General features: G+C 40.8%; 1 protein-coding gene across 1 annotated transcript in view; it reads right to left on the bottom strand.

Annotated features, from left to right (window-relative positions):
* LOC109472851 (pancreatic triacylglycerol lipase-like) overlaps positions 1–15022 on the bottom strand; it is a 21425-nt gene extending 6403 nt beyond the window's left edge. The window contains exons 1-10 of the mRNA XM_019772709.1: positions 14857–15022; positions 14207–14370; positions 11012–11155; positions 8306–8540; positions 7585–7839; positions 7002–7101; positions 5799–5947; positions 4206–4320; positions 2550–2735; positions 1959–2034 (exon numbers count right to left, since the gene is read on the bottom strand). Coding sequence (XP_019628268.1) covers positions 1959–2034; positions 2550–2735; positions 4206–4320; positions 5799–5947; positions 7002–7101; positions 7585–7839; positions 8306–8540; positions 11012–11155; positions 14207–14370; positions 14857–14896 — 1464 coding nt within the window. The 5' untranslated portion in view covers positions 14897–15022. The remainder of the gene's footprint in view (positions 1–1958; positions 2035–2549; positions 2736–4205; positions 4321–5798; positions 5948–7001; positions 7102–7584; positions 7840–8305; positions 8541–11011; positions 11156–14206; positions 14371–14856) is intronic.
* Between the last annotated feature and the right edge of the window lie 1823 nt (positions 15023–16845).

Below are 16845 nucleotides of genomic sequence, written 5' to 3'. Positions count from 1 at the left end.
TATTCGAAAATGATAACTCAAAAATCGGTTGAAGTAGCGTCATGATTTTTATTAGGTAGGTAGCTGGGAAAGGTTTGACTCGTACGGGTTGTTGCACTGTAATAGCAAATTTAATAAAAATGTTTTACCAAAGTGTGACCTACTAATGCTATTGTCTCTCTAGGAGGACCTTCTGTGGGTTCAACTCGGAACTGACTGAAAACGTTGTTATGGGCCTGCCGTCCTGCTAGAGCCAACACCATAACAACACCACGTGACCCGGGGACAACAACACCAGGGTTCTGTCTGCTACAGGAACGATAAGCTACTGCCTGCTTCCAGTAAAGTCTATATATCCTGCAACCAGTCGCTGCGAACAAATTAAACGAAAAATAAATAGATTTATTATTTGCTCTTTCTTTTCAAACGTGTGAGCTTTCACCAATTAAACACTTTCCCAATTAAAATGCATCGTATGGACTGACCCCCCCCCCCAAAAAAATAGGCGTGAAATAGATGTTAGGACAGTTTTTCTTAGCGTACCAATACCAGCTAAAACCTAAAACACTGCCGTATTTTCTCTTTAGAAAATCCCTGTTACAACTTATATATTTCACGCCTGTTTTTTGCGGGGTCATTTTCAGCTGGGATAACTTCAATATATCTGCCGCAAACCGAGGATTTTGAGTCCAAACGATGCATTTTGGGATTGAAGGACAGAGGTGAACAATGGATTGTCGGCAGTGGTGAATGTGCCCGGTGTCAAGCCATGTCCTGCTGAATACATGACTCCGACAATACTTGGGGGTTTCTAATATACCTGAGACAAGGGATGGGAGGGTTTCGTCAAGATTTAGGAGACTAAACCTAATCTAACCCCAATTGTAAGTCTAACCTGAACAATGATCCCAACTCTAACCCTAACTCAAACCCTAACCCTATCTCTAAACACCTGACTTCTCACGTATGTGGTAGTTTAAGGATTTGGCTCAACACAGGAGGGCAACTTATGCATGCCACTGTTTCACGTCAAGTTTGCTAAACCCTGCATACACCCTACAGCTAGTGCCGTCATGAGCCGTGGGGTAAGAACACCACTAGTCACACCTGTTGTTTGACCTTAACTCCCTACTATTCAATATCTGCTCGGCCAGAAATGTTTCATATTGACTTTTATGTAGACTTTAGCTTCAGCATGAAACCCGTAAGACCTATTGTGGAACGAAATGATGATGGGACAAGAAATAGGATTTCAGACTACTGAGAATGGCTTCCCGAATTCACCCATGACAACCACTGATCCCTGCTGGCTCTCGACCTGGTTCTGAGACCTTGACGTTCACTGTCTGACCCTTTGACCTCCTGCTATTCTGCCTGTCAATGTTCCCCTAACCCACGAGTTATCAACTCACTTTGTCCGGTCAAAAAGATACACAATCCCGATGTTCAGCCACCCAAACAATCCTGCCGTACCTTAAAAGTTCATCTGTGTTGGTAGAAACCATTATGAAGTTTAAACTATAATTTCGAACACAACAAATTGGACTCACCCAAATTTTCGACTGTACAACTCCAGTCTTTGTCAAGGAATGAGCAATCCACCGCCTCAACAGAGACGGGAGGCGCCACAGACTTTCTTCAACCTATGATCCACTGCTCACGGAGTCACGTGTGTTATCTGTGTGACGTCAAGAAAGCGGTGGATTGCTCATTCCTTGGAGACTGGAATTGTACAGTCGAAAATTTGTGTCCAATTTGAGTCCAATTTGTTGTGTTGGAAATTACAGTATAAACTTGCTTCATAATACTGTCGTACCTTAAAGTATTAATATTGGAATATCATGACAAACGACATACAGTAACAGACCACACTACCTCTTACTTCCAGATACATTTTTACTATCCACAAAGCGAAATGGTTATGTCATATTGTGCCGCCCATGTTTCCATGCATATTTGACTGTGACATGGTGACTTTAACAGTTGCCGCCGACGTGGTTCAGCTGTAGAGTCTCGGCATCGTTGACGGGGGTGTCGCTGCCGCAGAACTTGTAGCTGAAAAAAGGGAATAAACCATTAAATAGCAATGATAATTCCGTAAATAATTTCATCAGGCTGGTAAAAGAGTGAAAAGCAAAGTTATTTCTATCACAGCCATTTATTTTTCACTACCCGACGTTTCGATGACCGTCTGTCATCTTCATCAGGGCAATTCTGACTGGTTTACTGTGCACTGACACTAGATGTTACTTGGTGCATAGTGCACTAAAGGTGTTAAATAGTTCATAGTGCACTTAAGCTATTTTGTTCTGTTTGTAATACATTCCGAAAGTTAGTGTAATTGTGACATGTTGTAGTTTGTGGTGGTACCATTAACTTGTGTGGCTTGTGTTGAATGGGCTAACCATAAATATCGGTGTGACATAATTGCACAAATGTGTTGAAAACTGGGAAGTATATTACACAAATATTCTTTTCAATTAAAATATTTCCTTTTTTTATGCAAAAAAACGTTACATATTGCCCCTTTAAAACGTTACATAATGCCCCTTTAAGATTTCTTTCTTTACCTTGTCTGACTCTCCCCGGCTGTGATGGTCACCTTGCCGACGGTGTAGTACTGGGCGGCGAAGAAGTCCCAGATGCTGCTGGAGCGGACGAACCTGAGGTTGACTCTCGTGACGTGCCCGATGTTCATGGGGCTGCTCACCAGCTTCTGGTACGTCACGCCGGGCTTCAGGTCCATGATGTCACCGCTGTGGAGGAGACAGGCTCGTGTTATGGTAGCAGAACACAGTTTTCGCCCTATGGGGATTTCTATAGTTAAGGACCCGGTACCCCAAGATGACTCACATCGACGCGGTAAAAATTATAGTAGGGTGCACGTCACAAATACGAAAATTGAATGTGTAGGTATAAACTACAAAATATCTAGAAACTAAAAAATCCTGTCGGCGTATCTGCTCGTAACGTACACTTTGAAATCGCCCTCCACGGACGTGACCTGAACTGCAGCCCACTCACCCGAAAAGCCAGTTGCGTAATACGGCGCATTAATACACGAACTGCAAAACCTTCACAATTCAAATCATACAGCCTCAAACCCGATGCATTCCTCTTATCAGGCTTTCTACCCAGCCTTCAAGAATATTCTCTGCACTACTTTCTATGCCCGCGTCATTGACCCCCGGGGGTCGCCCATTAATACTGTGTTCTGCTACCTTATACAGTAGAACCGTTAAAACAGATAGAGCGGGGGTAAAAAGGAGCGTTGATTGGCTCGCGTGGTAATTGTGTCATCAAAGGTTTACCTTCATTTTTAATTCTTATGCGCATGAGGGATGAAAGAGACCATCTGTACATCAGGGCATTACAACCATCCCTCAACAGAGACGGGGGCGCCACAGACTTTCTGCAACCTTTGATCCACTGCTCTGCGTGACGTTCCTTGACAAAGACTGGAGTTGTACAGTCGAAAATTTGGGTGATTCCAATTTGTTGTGTTGGAAATTACAGTTTAAACTTGCTTCATAATGATTTCTACCAACACAGATGAACTTTCAAGATAATTTTTAATCTCACGCCGCGTGTACCTAGTACGTTCTTCCTTGACCACATGCGGAGCAAAGGCCACTAGTACTGATGCCTCTCCTCCATCTATCTTGAATGTGTGCCGCCTGTGTTGAGTATTTCACTCATTCATATAATCCAAAATTAAGACCTTTCCACGCTGTACATGTGTATAGGACGGCGCCTATATCTCCTTGGGCCACGCAGCTGTGCAAGTAACGAACGATAGTAAAGTCGATTTTGTACAGTATTTTGACATGTAGTCTGAAACGCAACCTATCAGGCACCAGTATCACTAGAAAGGAGAACTAATAAACTGGTGGACGTCCCAACTACTAAGTACCTAATACCAACCCAGAAGAGAACAACAAATAGCCATGCCTTCAAGTACCAGAGTTATCAACCAAGGATTGAGGTTTTCAAGAATTCATTTTTTCCCTAGAACTATCACAGAGTGGAACTCGCTGTCACCAAGTACAGTAGGGGCATTGTCATTAGATAGCTTTAAATAGTGCCTAGAGTTAGATGTTCAAGGGTTAGGTGTAACAAGTCGATCGGTGTAATGCCGCCGCGCCGCGTGCCTGCAAAGCTAGTGTGTTACGCCGAAAGGCGGTTATACCGGCTATACAGATACAGATAACGTGTTGAAGACTCACTCTGTGACCTCCATGGTGTCGGTGATCCCGCTCGGTCCCTGGAACGTGACGTACAGACGCCCGGCAGTCTCCTCCATACGGGTGGATGACGTCACTTGAACCTTGTAGTGGTAGGCTATATAAGGTAACAAAATAAACATTTTCTATATACATTACATAATAGAATGTAAACTATAGAACAAAGAGAGAGCAGATACAATCTATGTTCCCCTCCTTGTACATCTAAACTGTACAGATGAATTTATATTTCTAATGAGCTTAGACAAACCTTCTATATAGTTGTAGAAGACCATACAAAAGTCTCTGTACTTTTTTGTTGTGTCAATAAAGAATCTCTATTGAAACATACCTGTTCTTACCTTTTTACCATTACTAAGAAACGAAGAAACCGAATTTACTTAATTTATCTAATTGTAGTTTCCTTGACGATGTATATATGTAACGTTATCTGTATTCCATCCTTTTGTTGTGACCTGTACTTAACCCAGTGGGTATGTGTGTACAATAAAGGTCTTCATTCATTATACATTCCTATCGCTGTCCTGTAAAGTATGTATTCACCTCTGAGCCATCGCAAAAATATATTTTCTAGTTGAATGTATAGAGGGTAGAGATCTGGTATAATCGGCGATGCTACCGGTAGTAAAGATCCCAATGGAATCACTGCTGGTACAATCATGTTCAGTATCATACACGTACAGCATTAAAAAATGTTACGGTTTCATGGCAAGCACAGTCTATCTAAATAGCCTAGCTACCAGTTATGTGACTGTATGTTTCTCTGTTAAGGTATGTTGGGCAGTGTTAAGTTAGAACTTTTACAAGACGTCACCCTGTCTGTCGGTCTGAGAATCGATGATTGTACATCAGAGATCCAGATCGGAGTTTCTGTTGACAGAATCGCTGATTCTGCCGGATTAGATTTCTACATAGACATATACGTTAAACAACTTACCGCAGAACTTTTTTTATTCATATATCAAGACAACATGCCTACAATGCAATGAACCATTCCTTACACAATCATTCAAATCATAACAAATCACTGATCATAACAATAACAATACTTTGTATCGTAACAAATCGTTGATCATGAAAATAATGATCATAATGATTCAAATCATAACAAGTCATTGATCAGAACAAAATCATAAACAATGATTCAAATCATACTAAATCATTGATCAGAACAATACTCAACAATATTTCAATTATAACAAATAATTGATCATAACAATAGTCATAGTAATTTAAATCATAAATCAATATTTTGTATTGTAATAATCATTGATCATAACAAAAATCATAATAATTCAAATCATTAGTCATAACAATAATCATAACAATAATTTGAATCATAATAAATCATTAACCATCGCTCAACCGGGACGGGGGGCGATATCGACTTCAGATAACCGTTGACCCTTTTCTGACGTCACACGTGGGAAAAATCACGTGTCCACAGCATTTGGGTCAGATAGCTGAGGAAGACTGAGTGATTCAGTCGAAAATTTCTGGTGAGTCAAATTTTGAGTTGGAGAACAGTTTAAGTTTTTTCATAAATCATGAACCATGACAATAATCAGCACCTACCGCAGAACTTGCCGCCAGGCTGTGTCCCGTCGGTGGTGGTGAGGTACAGTTTCCCGCGGGTGCCGTAGTGGTCCCGGGCGCGGTAACCCATCTGCGAGCACGTGTTCCCGGCACAACTCATGCAGAACCCATCCTTGAACTTATCATAGCTAAAAATGATTGAGAAAACACTGCTTATTGTTTCGTTCCGTTACTTGTGATAGTCATTTAACTACAGAGGTATTTACTTGTTATGGCGCAGCCACCTGTTTCAGCTGCACCTGTTTCAGCTGCAGAGTCTCGGCAGTAAATGAGGTTTAGAAATCAGGCTAATTCGTCGAAAAAATATGACAGTTTCAGTCCCAAAGAGGGGCATAAGACAGTCTTTTCCGTAACAAGACAGCTGTATTCTGTACTACACCATCACAACTATCACATAAATGTCTTAGTTTGCGGTCGTACGAATACTGTACAACGATTGTGACTAGGCGCTTAAAAAACGTTAAATCATTCATTCTGCTTAAGCACAGTTAGAAATGCAATGCGGTGTTGTTACTAGAAACATTTTAGTAGAGGTGATCATGATTTCAACAATTTTTCAGGTAGCAAACCAGGGGTTGATTTTGATTTTTAAGAATAATTCAACCTGTTGCAGCAAACATTTAAGAGGTGAAGATCATATTACGTATATACTATAGAGCTTACAACAGATGGCTGGAGGGTAGGATAAAGGTCCTTAAAGCATTCTTAAACTTTCCCCGACGCAGTTTGGTCAGATGTAGGCCATGTCTACCCTACGAATCGAATTTGAGTTAAATTTGAGTCATATTTGACCCTCGAGCACGCCCCGAACACTGAAGACCTACTCCCTAACACACGACAACCCCCAGCCAAACAATGGAAGACACCCGAGCGTTTTAAACATTTTGAAACATTCGGTAGCCGACCTCGCCGAACGTCAGTATTCGGGAGGTCATCTTCGGCTATTCCAACATTTCATGACTAGACATGCTGACGGCACACTCAAGTTATATCAACTTATTTTATGCCGCCACCAACGCAGAGGACAAATACAGGACAAGACAATACATGGGAAAGTCGTGTAAAGTGCCTATTCCAAGGGCACAAGATCGGTGGCATGTCAGGACTCGAACCCGGGACCTCAAGGTTCCGAGTCGAGCACGCTGCCGCTACTCCACACGACCTCACTAATAGTTCCTTTACCTTTCGCAGGGGTAGGCCGTGAAGGGACACTCGGAGTTGATGGACTCGGTGAAGTAGTCGATCGCCCTCAGGTGACTGCAAGCAGCTGCAGCTTCTGCACCTGCAATCACACACCGTGGCCAGGTGGTCAGCTTTATTTTGCAGGGCAAAGGTCACTATTTGGCCCAGGCCCAGAAGGCCCATTTTGAGTAACCATTTACGAGAATGCATACCCAGAATGCATAGCGAAAACAGGGGTCTAAACCTCATTTGCATAGGACAGGAAGGCATCGGAATGATCCTGGTGACGTTAAACAGCTTGTTTTTAAGTGTGTTTTGAGGTGATTGTCAGGCAGAAGAACGTTACTTATAAAAGCCGGTAGGCAAGTAAAATTATTGAATTGATAGAGAAGGAATCTTTAACTTTGACCTAAACCACAATATAGCAATAGAATAGATGTAGAATATAGGATAAATGGATAATGGAATATAGAATACACATCGGCACCTGGAACCCTTAAGTGTATTTGTATCTATTGCTTATTTCAGCAAAGAAATGAGCAATGCTGTTGTTATATTGAATTAAGGAAAAGGTGGGTCTTACCATCGTATCCGTCAGTGAGCAGCCCAAAGCCTGTGGAGACCACACTGGAGACGATGCTGTCATGGCAGCCGGGCTGGTACTCGCCGCCGTTCGGGTAGAAGTCCACGTGTCCGGTGGGCAGGCTGGTGCCCATGCCGAGAGTCCCGATGAACGGCGAGCCGTCACTGTGGATCACGTCCACGAACAGGGCGTCGGTCGGGTCCAGCTTGACGATGGCGTCCATCCCGTCAAAGTACGGCTCGGAGGCGTCAAGAGCTGGAAACACGAGGCAAGCAGAGATTGCAGACACTTCAAACTTGTAACATTAGGACGATACTTAGAGCTAATTTACTGATCATTGCAAATTAGTGTCATTCAGAAAGTGGAAGTAGCAAAATATTACATCGTACAAGTGTGAAATAAAATTTTAACAAAATATTTATAAACACACAACGAAAGTTCAACTATGTTAGAGAGCTTTCGAGACGTCCTCTGTCTCTTCATCAACCCGATTAAGATCTCGTCTTGGAGTTCTCTTTTCACGTGACTTGATGTGATAATCACGTGACAAAAGCCAGTCATATACTTACAGGTTTCAGGTAGTGACGCCCCCTGTCCTTGTTTAAGGTACTGCGTTGTCACAGTAAAATAAAATAGTTCAATTTTGCAAAATGTAACATAATGCCCCTATGAATGCTCTCGTACAGATCTTAGAATGATACAGTTAATTTTATAAACTTACCAGTGATACGTCCAACGCTGCCGAGGATGTCGCCCGCGTATCCGGCCACGTGACATCCCAGGCTGTGACCAATCAGGTGGAAGTCCCGTGCGTTTGCCCCGGTCTGTGCGCTCATGTAGTTCACCAGCTTCGCCACTTCTGCTCCCACCACCCGGCTGTTCGCCGTGGCCTGCCCGTACGACCCGACTATGGACGCTCCGTCAGCCCAGTCAACAGTCACCACATTGATGTCCTCCTATTAGGTCACACCAATTTAATTTCTTGGTTAACGGATTAATCTAGAAAAATAATGGAGCGGGCGGGCGAAAAAAATGAAAACAGTCCTAGGTATCCTATTATGGTCCAAATTGGTACGATAGGAGCCATGAAGTCAACACACCAAGCTGGTTCAAAATTTAAACAATGAATATTGAACTTCTAAAGATACCACTGCATTGAAAGATGGAATAACTGTAACAACTCGGAAGAAAAGGACTGTTTTCAACTGTTCGGGGAAAAATATGAGCATTTTGCAGTTGATTCTGAATTTTTTTTCAAATCAGAAAAAAATGAAGCAGACGAATCCGTTAACCAAGAAATTAAATTGGTGTGGCCTTATATGAATTCCAGGGCCGAAAAATAAAACAAAAAATATGTTCTGGGGAAATTTGTCTGTTATTGACATATACAGCCATTTCTTTATTTGTATCATCATTTCATACCTGAAGCGTTTAAAACAGCCCAGAGGCGAGCTACTTGAAAAGTCCTTTATTTTGGTATCAACAGTAAATAGCTAGACTCAGCCTACGATACAAAACAAGCAACCGTTTTCCATCAGCGACATCTTATTTTTGTAACTTTTTTGCAGACTTGTTGGGCGTCGGCGTTATGTTTTCTGTGAGCGACGCGACTATGCCGCGAAGGGACGATCTTGCTGCCGAGGGAATTTTTGCCGTTTAGAAAAGGTTTCAAGCGAAAGGCAGCAAAATCGTCTCTCCGCGTCGCTCACAGAAAACATAACGCCGATACCCAACAAGTCTGCGAAGGAGGCTAGTATTTTTGTCTCACAAGTGTGGTATAGGATGCAGCAAATTCAATTTCTGGTCATTTTTCTAATGTAGTAAATTGAATTGACCGCATGTCGAGGATGACCAATGGCCTTGGTTCAACCGAGACAGTGATGAACCAAGGCCATTGGTCATCCTCGACCACGAGGGACGAACAAGATGGTATGGGCTGCGGTCAATTCTATTTACTACATTAGAAAAATGACCAAAAAAAATGACTTTGAAAATTCAAATTCAACTCTACTGACTTGAAATCGATTTGGCGCCTATAAAACGCAATCATCATTCGCTTACAAAGATCTGATGCCTTTTACAGGAACTCTTTCTTCCGAAAGAATTACAATTCACTATGCATCTAGTTTTTTTGTATTATTTGTATGTCTCTAGATTATTGTATTATTTTAATGTACTGTGTTGTAATGAATATGATAATCTTAACCCATCACTCGTGATCGCGTGAATTTATCAAAAGCTCATCAAGGCCAAGGTACTTAAAAAAATTATCTAAAAGGTATAATATAGTTTTGTGTACATTTAATGTCAGGAATCGGAGAACAAAAAAAAGGAAACTTCCACGTAGGATTAAATATTGTTTGACGTCATCAGAAATGTTGTGCAACATTTGATCCCTGCTCACCGAGTCACCAAGTAGTGATGACGTCATGGAAGTTGTTGATGTTTTTGTTGTTGACTGTGTTTTTTTCATCCTTAGGCCACACCAATTTAATTTCTTGTTTCTCGGATTTTTACAGAAAAAATATGCGGGGCGAAAAAAAACAGGCCAAGGCACCCCATGATAGCCGGAAATGTTACAATATGAGCCATGAAGTAAACATACCAGGCTGGTTTATAATAAAACAATAAATTTTGAACTTTTAATGAAACAAAATCAGACTGTTAAATTGAAAAAACTTGAAGAAGTAGGAAGAAAGGGACTTTCTTCAACTGTTGGGGCTAAAATATGTCCGTCATCGAGCATTTTGCAGTTGATTTAGAACTTTTTTTGCAAATCAGACAAAAATGGACAGGGCGATCCGAGAAGCAAGAAATTAAATTGGTGTGACCTTAAGAAAGTTTGGAGCTGTACCAGACCAGACTAGTGCGAACATTCGAGATGGAATGATGCCTACTACTACGTACTACTGTGCTTTGTTTCCTGAGCATCTCTGGAAATAACGTAGCTGTAGGAGCTATACAGGTGTCTATTAGGCCACAGCAAGTAAATTTTATGGATGACATTCTCCGCAGATTCCAAACCTAATGCGAGCAGGCGAAAAAAACAAGGCGGGCCGAAAAAACACGGTTCCTACAATTTAAAATGGTACAGATGGTTGTGATTCAGTAAAAACATCACATATACACCGTCAGCATCACATATCACTGCATCAAAGTAAGGAACAAAACATTAAAATCAGAGCCTTTTCCTGTCTCCTCTCTAGATAGTTATCTGCCATCCACCTTCCGGCATGGCAACAGACATCTTTGCCCATTTTCGGCATGTTTACCACTGTCAGAAGGCAGCAAAATGTCTTGTTTTTTTTCCAAAATCAGGCGAAAATTAAAGCGCGCGCTGATGTCATACATAAAAATTACTTGCTGTACATGTGGCCGTAGATAAGTAGATAGATAACCAGGACGTTCTGCTGACGTGCCAGCTTACCTTCAACAGTAGCTCGTCCACGATGGTCTGGACCCACGCATGCTCAGCCGTGCCGGTAAAACCGTGGATGACCATCCGGGTGGGTTTGGAGGCGCTGAAGTGAGATGCTGACAGCGTGGCCACGGAGTCAGCCACCAAACGTTCCTGTTCAACAGTTAATTTTTTTCAGTATTAGTACAAGTTTTATTTAAAATTGACTGGCATGTCATATGTATATACAATGAGTGACATATGACATGAAGTATGTCAAATTTTCACATATGACACTGCACGCATTACATTACATAATCAATCACTAAAATAACAAATTGCTTTAAAAATTGTGAATAAAACATCATATTATACAGCTGTACATAGTCAATATGTTCAGAGAGCAACTTCAGTGCACGTGGTATAAAGGACTGCTCATGGCGCTTAGTTCTGCTAAATGTTGGGCGTGCCTGTTGACTACGTCTTAAACTGTAAGTGCCTTGGATGAGGCCTGCAGGCATGAACATGGGGTTGACCTTTGACCTCATATGATTGTCAAATTGTCAAACCTCTAAAAACCTGATGACCTAATTCCTGAGGTTGAGGATACTTGGCAAACTGCATAATATTAAAGAAATTATGCTTCCTTCAAGACATATTGAGGACATCCGAACAATTTTGTGTGTAGGAAAGTGCAAATACATGGCTGGGGTCCGTTTGGACCCCAGGTGGTCTTACATCAGACTTCCGCTGTTATTTTTACAAATTTGTGCCGATCTCAAAAAAAAATTTAGGAGAACTTGTAGAAGATGTTTATCGAGAAAGTCACGGGAGGAATTTTTTTTCGAATGAAAAAATTTCAAATAGCACATAAAGATATAGCCTTGATTATTGATTATTGGGTGTTTGCACCCAATAATCAACATAATAATCTTGTTGCACCGGTACTGCAATCATTAATTAGTTTGTTAGGCTGCATCTTTTCTTATTTCCGTATGTATCTACAGTGTATTGCGATTTGCCTTTTCTGTCGGTTTGATATCAATGACTCTCCAAGTGGAGGTTTAGGCTTTGGATTATTTTTGGCATGTTTATCTTTTAGTTTTTTTCCTGGTCTATTTCTTAACGCCAGCCTAAGCGTGGCAAATGGTAACCGGATACTGGCTGGCCAAGATCCTCTTGGGGATTAAGTTATTTACTGTTATATGTGTGTTATCATGACAATGGTCTGTAATTGCCATGACCATAAGTAATAGATTGCATTTGGGGGTAAACCCACGATAAACCTAGAGGTTTTCTGGTTTCCCGTGCATATTCCTGTTACGATTTACAACGAAATAATGGAATTTTCATACAAATTTAAAAGAATAAAGAAAAGAAGAGTTAGCTTCGTATAGACACAAAATGATGCACAAAAAACCTACTATAAACATTGTCAAAAAGCCATCATGACTTGTACGCACCATCATGAAAATTATACACACTAAGATGAAATATGACGACCCATTCAAAGTTTAGATTATCATTATTTATTATTATTATTTATTAGTTCTGTTTTATTCAAACAGTGTAGAGACCTCAGTGCTATTTAAAAACACTGATTTTCAGGAATGCCCTGTGACAACAAGTTACACATGAAAACAATGAAACCAACACATTAAACAATACATAAAGTTACAAAACAACCAAGCGTCAAAACAAAATCTTTAACCGTAAAGCAATGTCGTTTAGCCAGGCAAACGGTTTAACGATATTGTTATTTTGTCTTGTTTGTATCTCTACAGGGTTTAGGTCAGTGTAACGACTCGTCGTCGTCCCTGATGGGCGGTGTAAGTTATAGTTGCATTTGCGCGCTGATACTGCTTCGAATGTGCGTCTGTGCAAATAATTCATTCATTTTACGGTCGAACCGAATCTGTTGCACTTCTATACTCCACAGAGATCTGTGAGGCATGGTTGATTTAAGATATTCTATAAAATAGCCACTGACTCTTTATGACTACAGCTTATAGGTTATTTGTTATGTTATGCTAGCTGGTCTCCCGTGCTCTATGCAGAGCATAGGGTTTTGCTGCCCATATCCATTTCTGTAGCCCTTGGGCGACACACAGTTGTGCAGGGCACTACAGCAGGGGGCTAGTCCGCTGGTAGTGCTGTGTGTTTGACCTTCCCACACTCTTTCTCATATATGCTAAGCGCTAGGCAGAGAAAGAAGTGTGTACCCCTTTTAAAGTCTTTGGTATGACCCGGCCGGGGTTTGAACTCACGACCTTCCGGTTACAAAGCGAGCACTCCACCAATTGAGCTATTGCACCGGTCAATTGTTGATTTAAGGTCTTCTATAATATAGTCACTGTTTACATTGAATCTTGATGATAATTAGCTTATAGGTTATTTGTGATGCTAGCTTGTCGCTCGGTGTAAAAAGCATGCAATGTAATTTCAGGCGCCAATACAAATATTCTGCCAAAAAACAGTTACTCAAGCAACTGGATATGATTTTGAAAACGTCAGACGTTTCAGCTAGTATCCACTAGCTTTCGTCAGTGACTGAGAGACCAGAGGGGAAAGCAGGTTTATAAACACAACCTATTGATTGATATGCAAATAAAGTGAAGACAAGTTTTTGGAAGTCGAAAAAGGAACAAAAGTCAGACAAGTCAAGACAAGATGATGCAAATGGGTCTGAAAGCTCCTGTTATACAGAACAGGAGCTTAAGTTTTGTCTGTCCTCGGGGCTGGGAGTGCCAAATCTCAAATGCCGGAAAGATCGACCCGTAGCCCCCCTTCCCTGTTGAGGGTGGGGTTGTACATTCTTTCATATATTGCCTCTTTAACAGCGTGTTTCACGGTCTTGACTTGTCTGACTTTTGTTCCTTTTTCGACTTCCAAAAACTTGTCTTCACTTTATTTGCATATCAATCAATAGGTTGTGTTTATAAACCTGCTTTCCCCTCTGGTCTCTCAGTCACTGACGAAAGCTAGTGGATACTAGCTGAAACGTCTGACGTTTTCAAAATCATATCCAGTTGCTTGAGTAACTGTTTTTTGGCGTATCGTATTACCTGGATGTCTAACCTTCATCGACGACACAAAATATTCTGGTTGAGAAAATATATTTGATATTTACATTTTGCAGAAAATTGACTTAAGAAATCCAGTTTTACAGCTCTGATAATGTTTTGCCTTTAAGTTGTATGTAATGTCCCCATGTGAAAGACTAACCCTGAGCGCCATAGTTGGGTTAGCGCGGGTGTACAGGTAGAACTTGGTCCCGATGACGTCAGGGGCGTCAGGCAGAGACGACAGCGGCCGGTTCAGTCCCCAGAACGGGGCGATGTTAGAGAAACAGCCCAGGTCGCCATAGCACACTTCTGCCGCCTGGGCAGCTGGGAAAGTTGAAAAATAAACCTTATTACACGACTGTACAAGGTATAACGTATGACATCTACTGCTATATAACTATGGTACATAAGACTGTAATATGTGATGAGGATGTGTTTTTCCAATCAGTCAAATAACGGTAGAATTTTGAGCGCTTCTAGCATGTATAGGCATATAAAACATGTATAACTGTAAGATTTTTTTTAATGTAAAAAGTGTTCGTAAGATAAATTTAATGTAGAAAGAAAAATTCAACTTTTTTTAGAGGTATCAACGTATTGTTGTATGAATAAACAATTTACTATAACAAGCTATAGTTATGTGTATATATCAAGTCTACATCAAATGGAATTGATACAAATGTGCAAACGGTATAGGGGAAACAAATCAAAATCGTTGTGACTGAAAATATCAAACCAGAATACACTTTGCACAATTTTAGCATTTTTGTCTTACATATTTATGACGATGTATAAAATGACAGTACCTACCATAGGCCAGCGAGAGAATTGACAGAACCGAAAACAGCATGATTTTCCTTTCCAAATTTCGTGCGGATCGCGACCGATTCGTGTATGTTCTACGGAAGAGAATTATTAGAGTTCTTAGTTCTTTATGTACTAAGTATTTTACCCCACCTAAATTTGCATCCGTTAGAGGGTACATATGTACACTAACATTATCTGAGGCACAGGAAGTTACGTGAGCCTAACGTCCTTCAAACGTCTGATGTAACTTACTGGATCAAACACGTGTACGGTGGCCGAAAGGTACAACAGAAACACTGTCAGTTAGAGAATGACATTTGAGAATTCAAATCCTTTGTGGTTCAAACACGGGTACTGTTGCCGAAAGGTACAACATATAGAAACACTGCCAGTTAGAGTATGACATGTAAGAATTCTGACTACTAAGTATGTCAGGGACAGAAAGTAACATCTACTGGGTGGTAGACAAATGTACACCACTTTCTGATTCTAATATTCATAGTCAGAATACCTAGACGTAACAGTGTTACAAGAATTTGTACCTGCAGGCCACCGTACAAATGAGACCAACAGATATCATATATCAAATGACAAGTTTGTGTGTGTATGTGTGTGTATTGGGGGGGGGACTTAATTTTTTACGACAGTGTCTCTTTTTTTCACGGGAGGAATTGGCTAATACAATTAAAGTATGTATTCCAGCATTCAATATGTCTGTTACAAACTTGTTTACTAGATTTAAAAGCAATCAACATTCATATCTCTACAAGTATTAGTAGTTGCACCAACTTTGAAGTAAAAAGTGTCTTCCTATACTGGTGACCGCCAGGTTCATGAACTTTGTAGTTTGGACTTTGCTACGGACGTTTGTAATTTGCAGGTTAAGTTCTGACATTTTTGGTCTGACCTCAGTCTCCTCCGTACCATGATGTACCGCGTACGGGTTCCGCAGGGTGATGCAATAGTACATATGACGTCACAGGATTTAGTCTCAGACGTTGAAGCTCATTTCTTCACAAATCAAGTTATATGAAGACACAACGTGCATCGATGTAGGGTTGTCGACTTTGAAGTTATTTCTTATTGATGAAAATACACAATTCGGCCAACAGGCCGCTTTTCATTGTGGTCATCATGCAGGAGAGAGGTTCAAGGGTCAACAAATTCCTACAAAACACATAATGGTGTCTGGGATCTCGAAAAGGTGATAGTCAACTGGTATGTCAAGCCTTTCACAAATTTAAATATTGTCAATCTCAACAAATAAACAAATGATATCATAATATAGGAGACACTGTGAAAGAAATAGGGTACGCAAGGGATTATGAGATCCAGGAAGGTAACCCCCCTTCCCCCACCAACATTTGTGATATTGCAGGTATGTCAAACGCATGATGCGTTTTATCATAGGTAATCAAAGTAAATTCTGGATGACAAAGTCCGCCTTCAGAGTCAAGGGAAAAAATTGCACGCGTCACCATTCAGGAAACATTTGAGCCTTGCAACATTCCCATCCCCAGAATGCATTGCGAAAACGCGTCTAAACCTCATTTGCATAGGACAGGAAGGCATCGGAATGATCCTGTTGACGTTAAACAGCTTGCTTTTCAGTGTGTTTTGAGGTGTTGGGGCATTTTATGCTCAACATTAATCAAATTACTATGGGTCGAATCTGACAACAAATAGAGAATGAAGTTTTTGTATTCTTTTCAACATGGAACGTTACAGCATCAGTATAGCGTTACCACTATAACGTTACAAACCACATATTCAAAAAATCCATTCTCTATTTGTTGTCATTTTCAACCCTTAGTAATTCAATTAACGTTGAGCATAAAATGCTCCAACACCTTAAAACACACTGAAAAACAAGCTGTTTAACATCAACAGGATCATTCTTATGCTTTTCTGTCCTATGCAAATGAGGTTTAGACCCCTGTCATGACTGAATGTTTGTCAATACGCACTTAATAAAATATGCACTGCGTTATA

This window comes from Branchiostoma belcheri, unplaced genomic scaffold, assembly GCF_001625305.1.
Source record: "Branchiostoma belcheri isolate BF01 breed outbred unplaced genomic scaffold, Haploidv18h27 scaffold286, whole genome shotgun sequence".
In the NCBI taxonomy this organism is placed as follows: Eukaryota; Metazoa; Chordata; class Leptocardii; order Amphioxiformes; family Branchiostomatidae; genus Branchiostoma; species Branchiostoma belcheri.
Note: the sequence above shows the minus strand (reverse complement) of the source record. Positions and strands in the feature narration are given on the sequence as shown.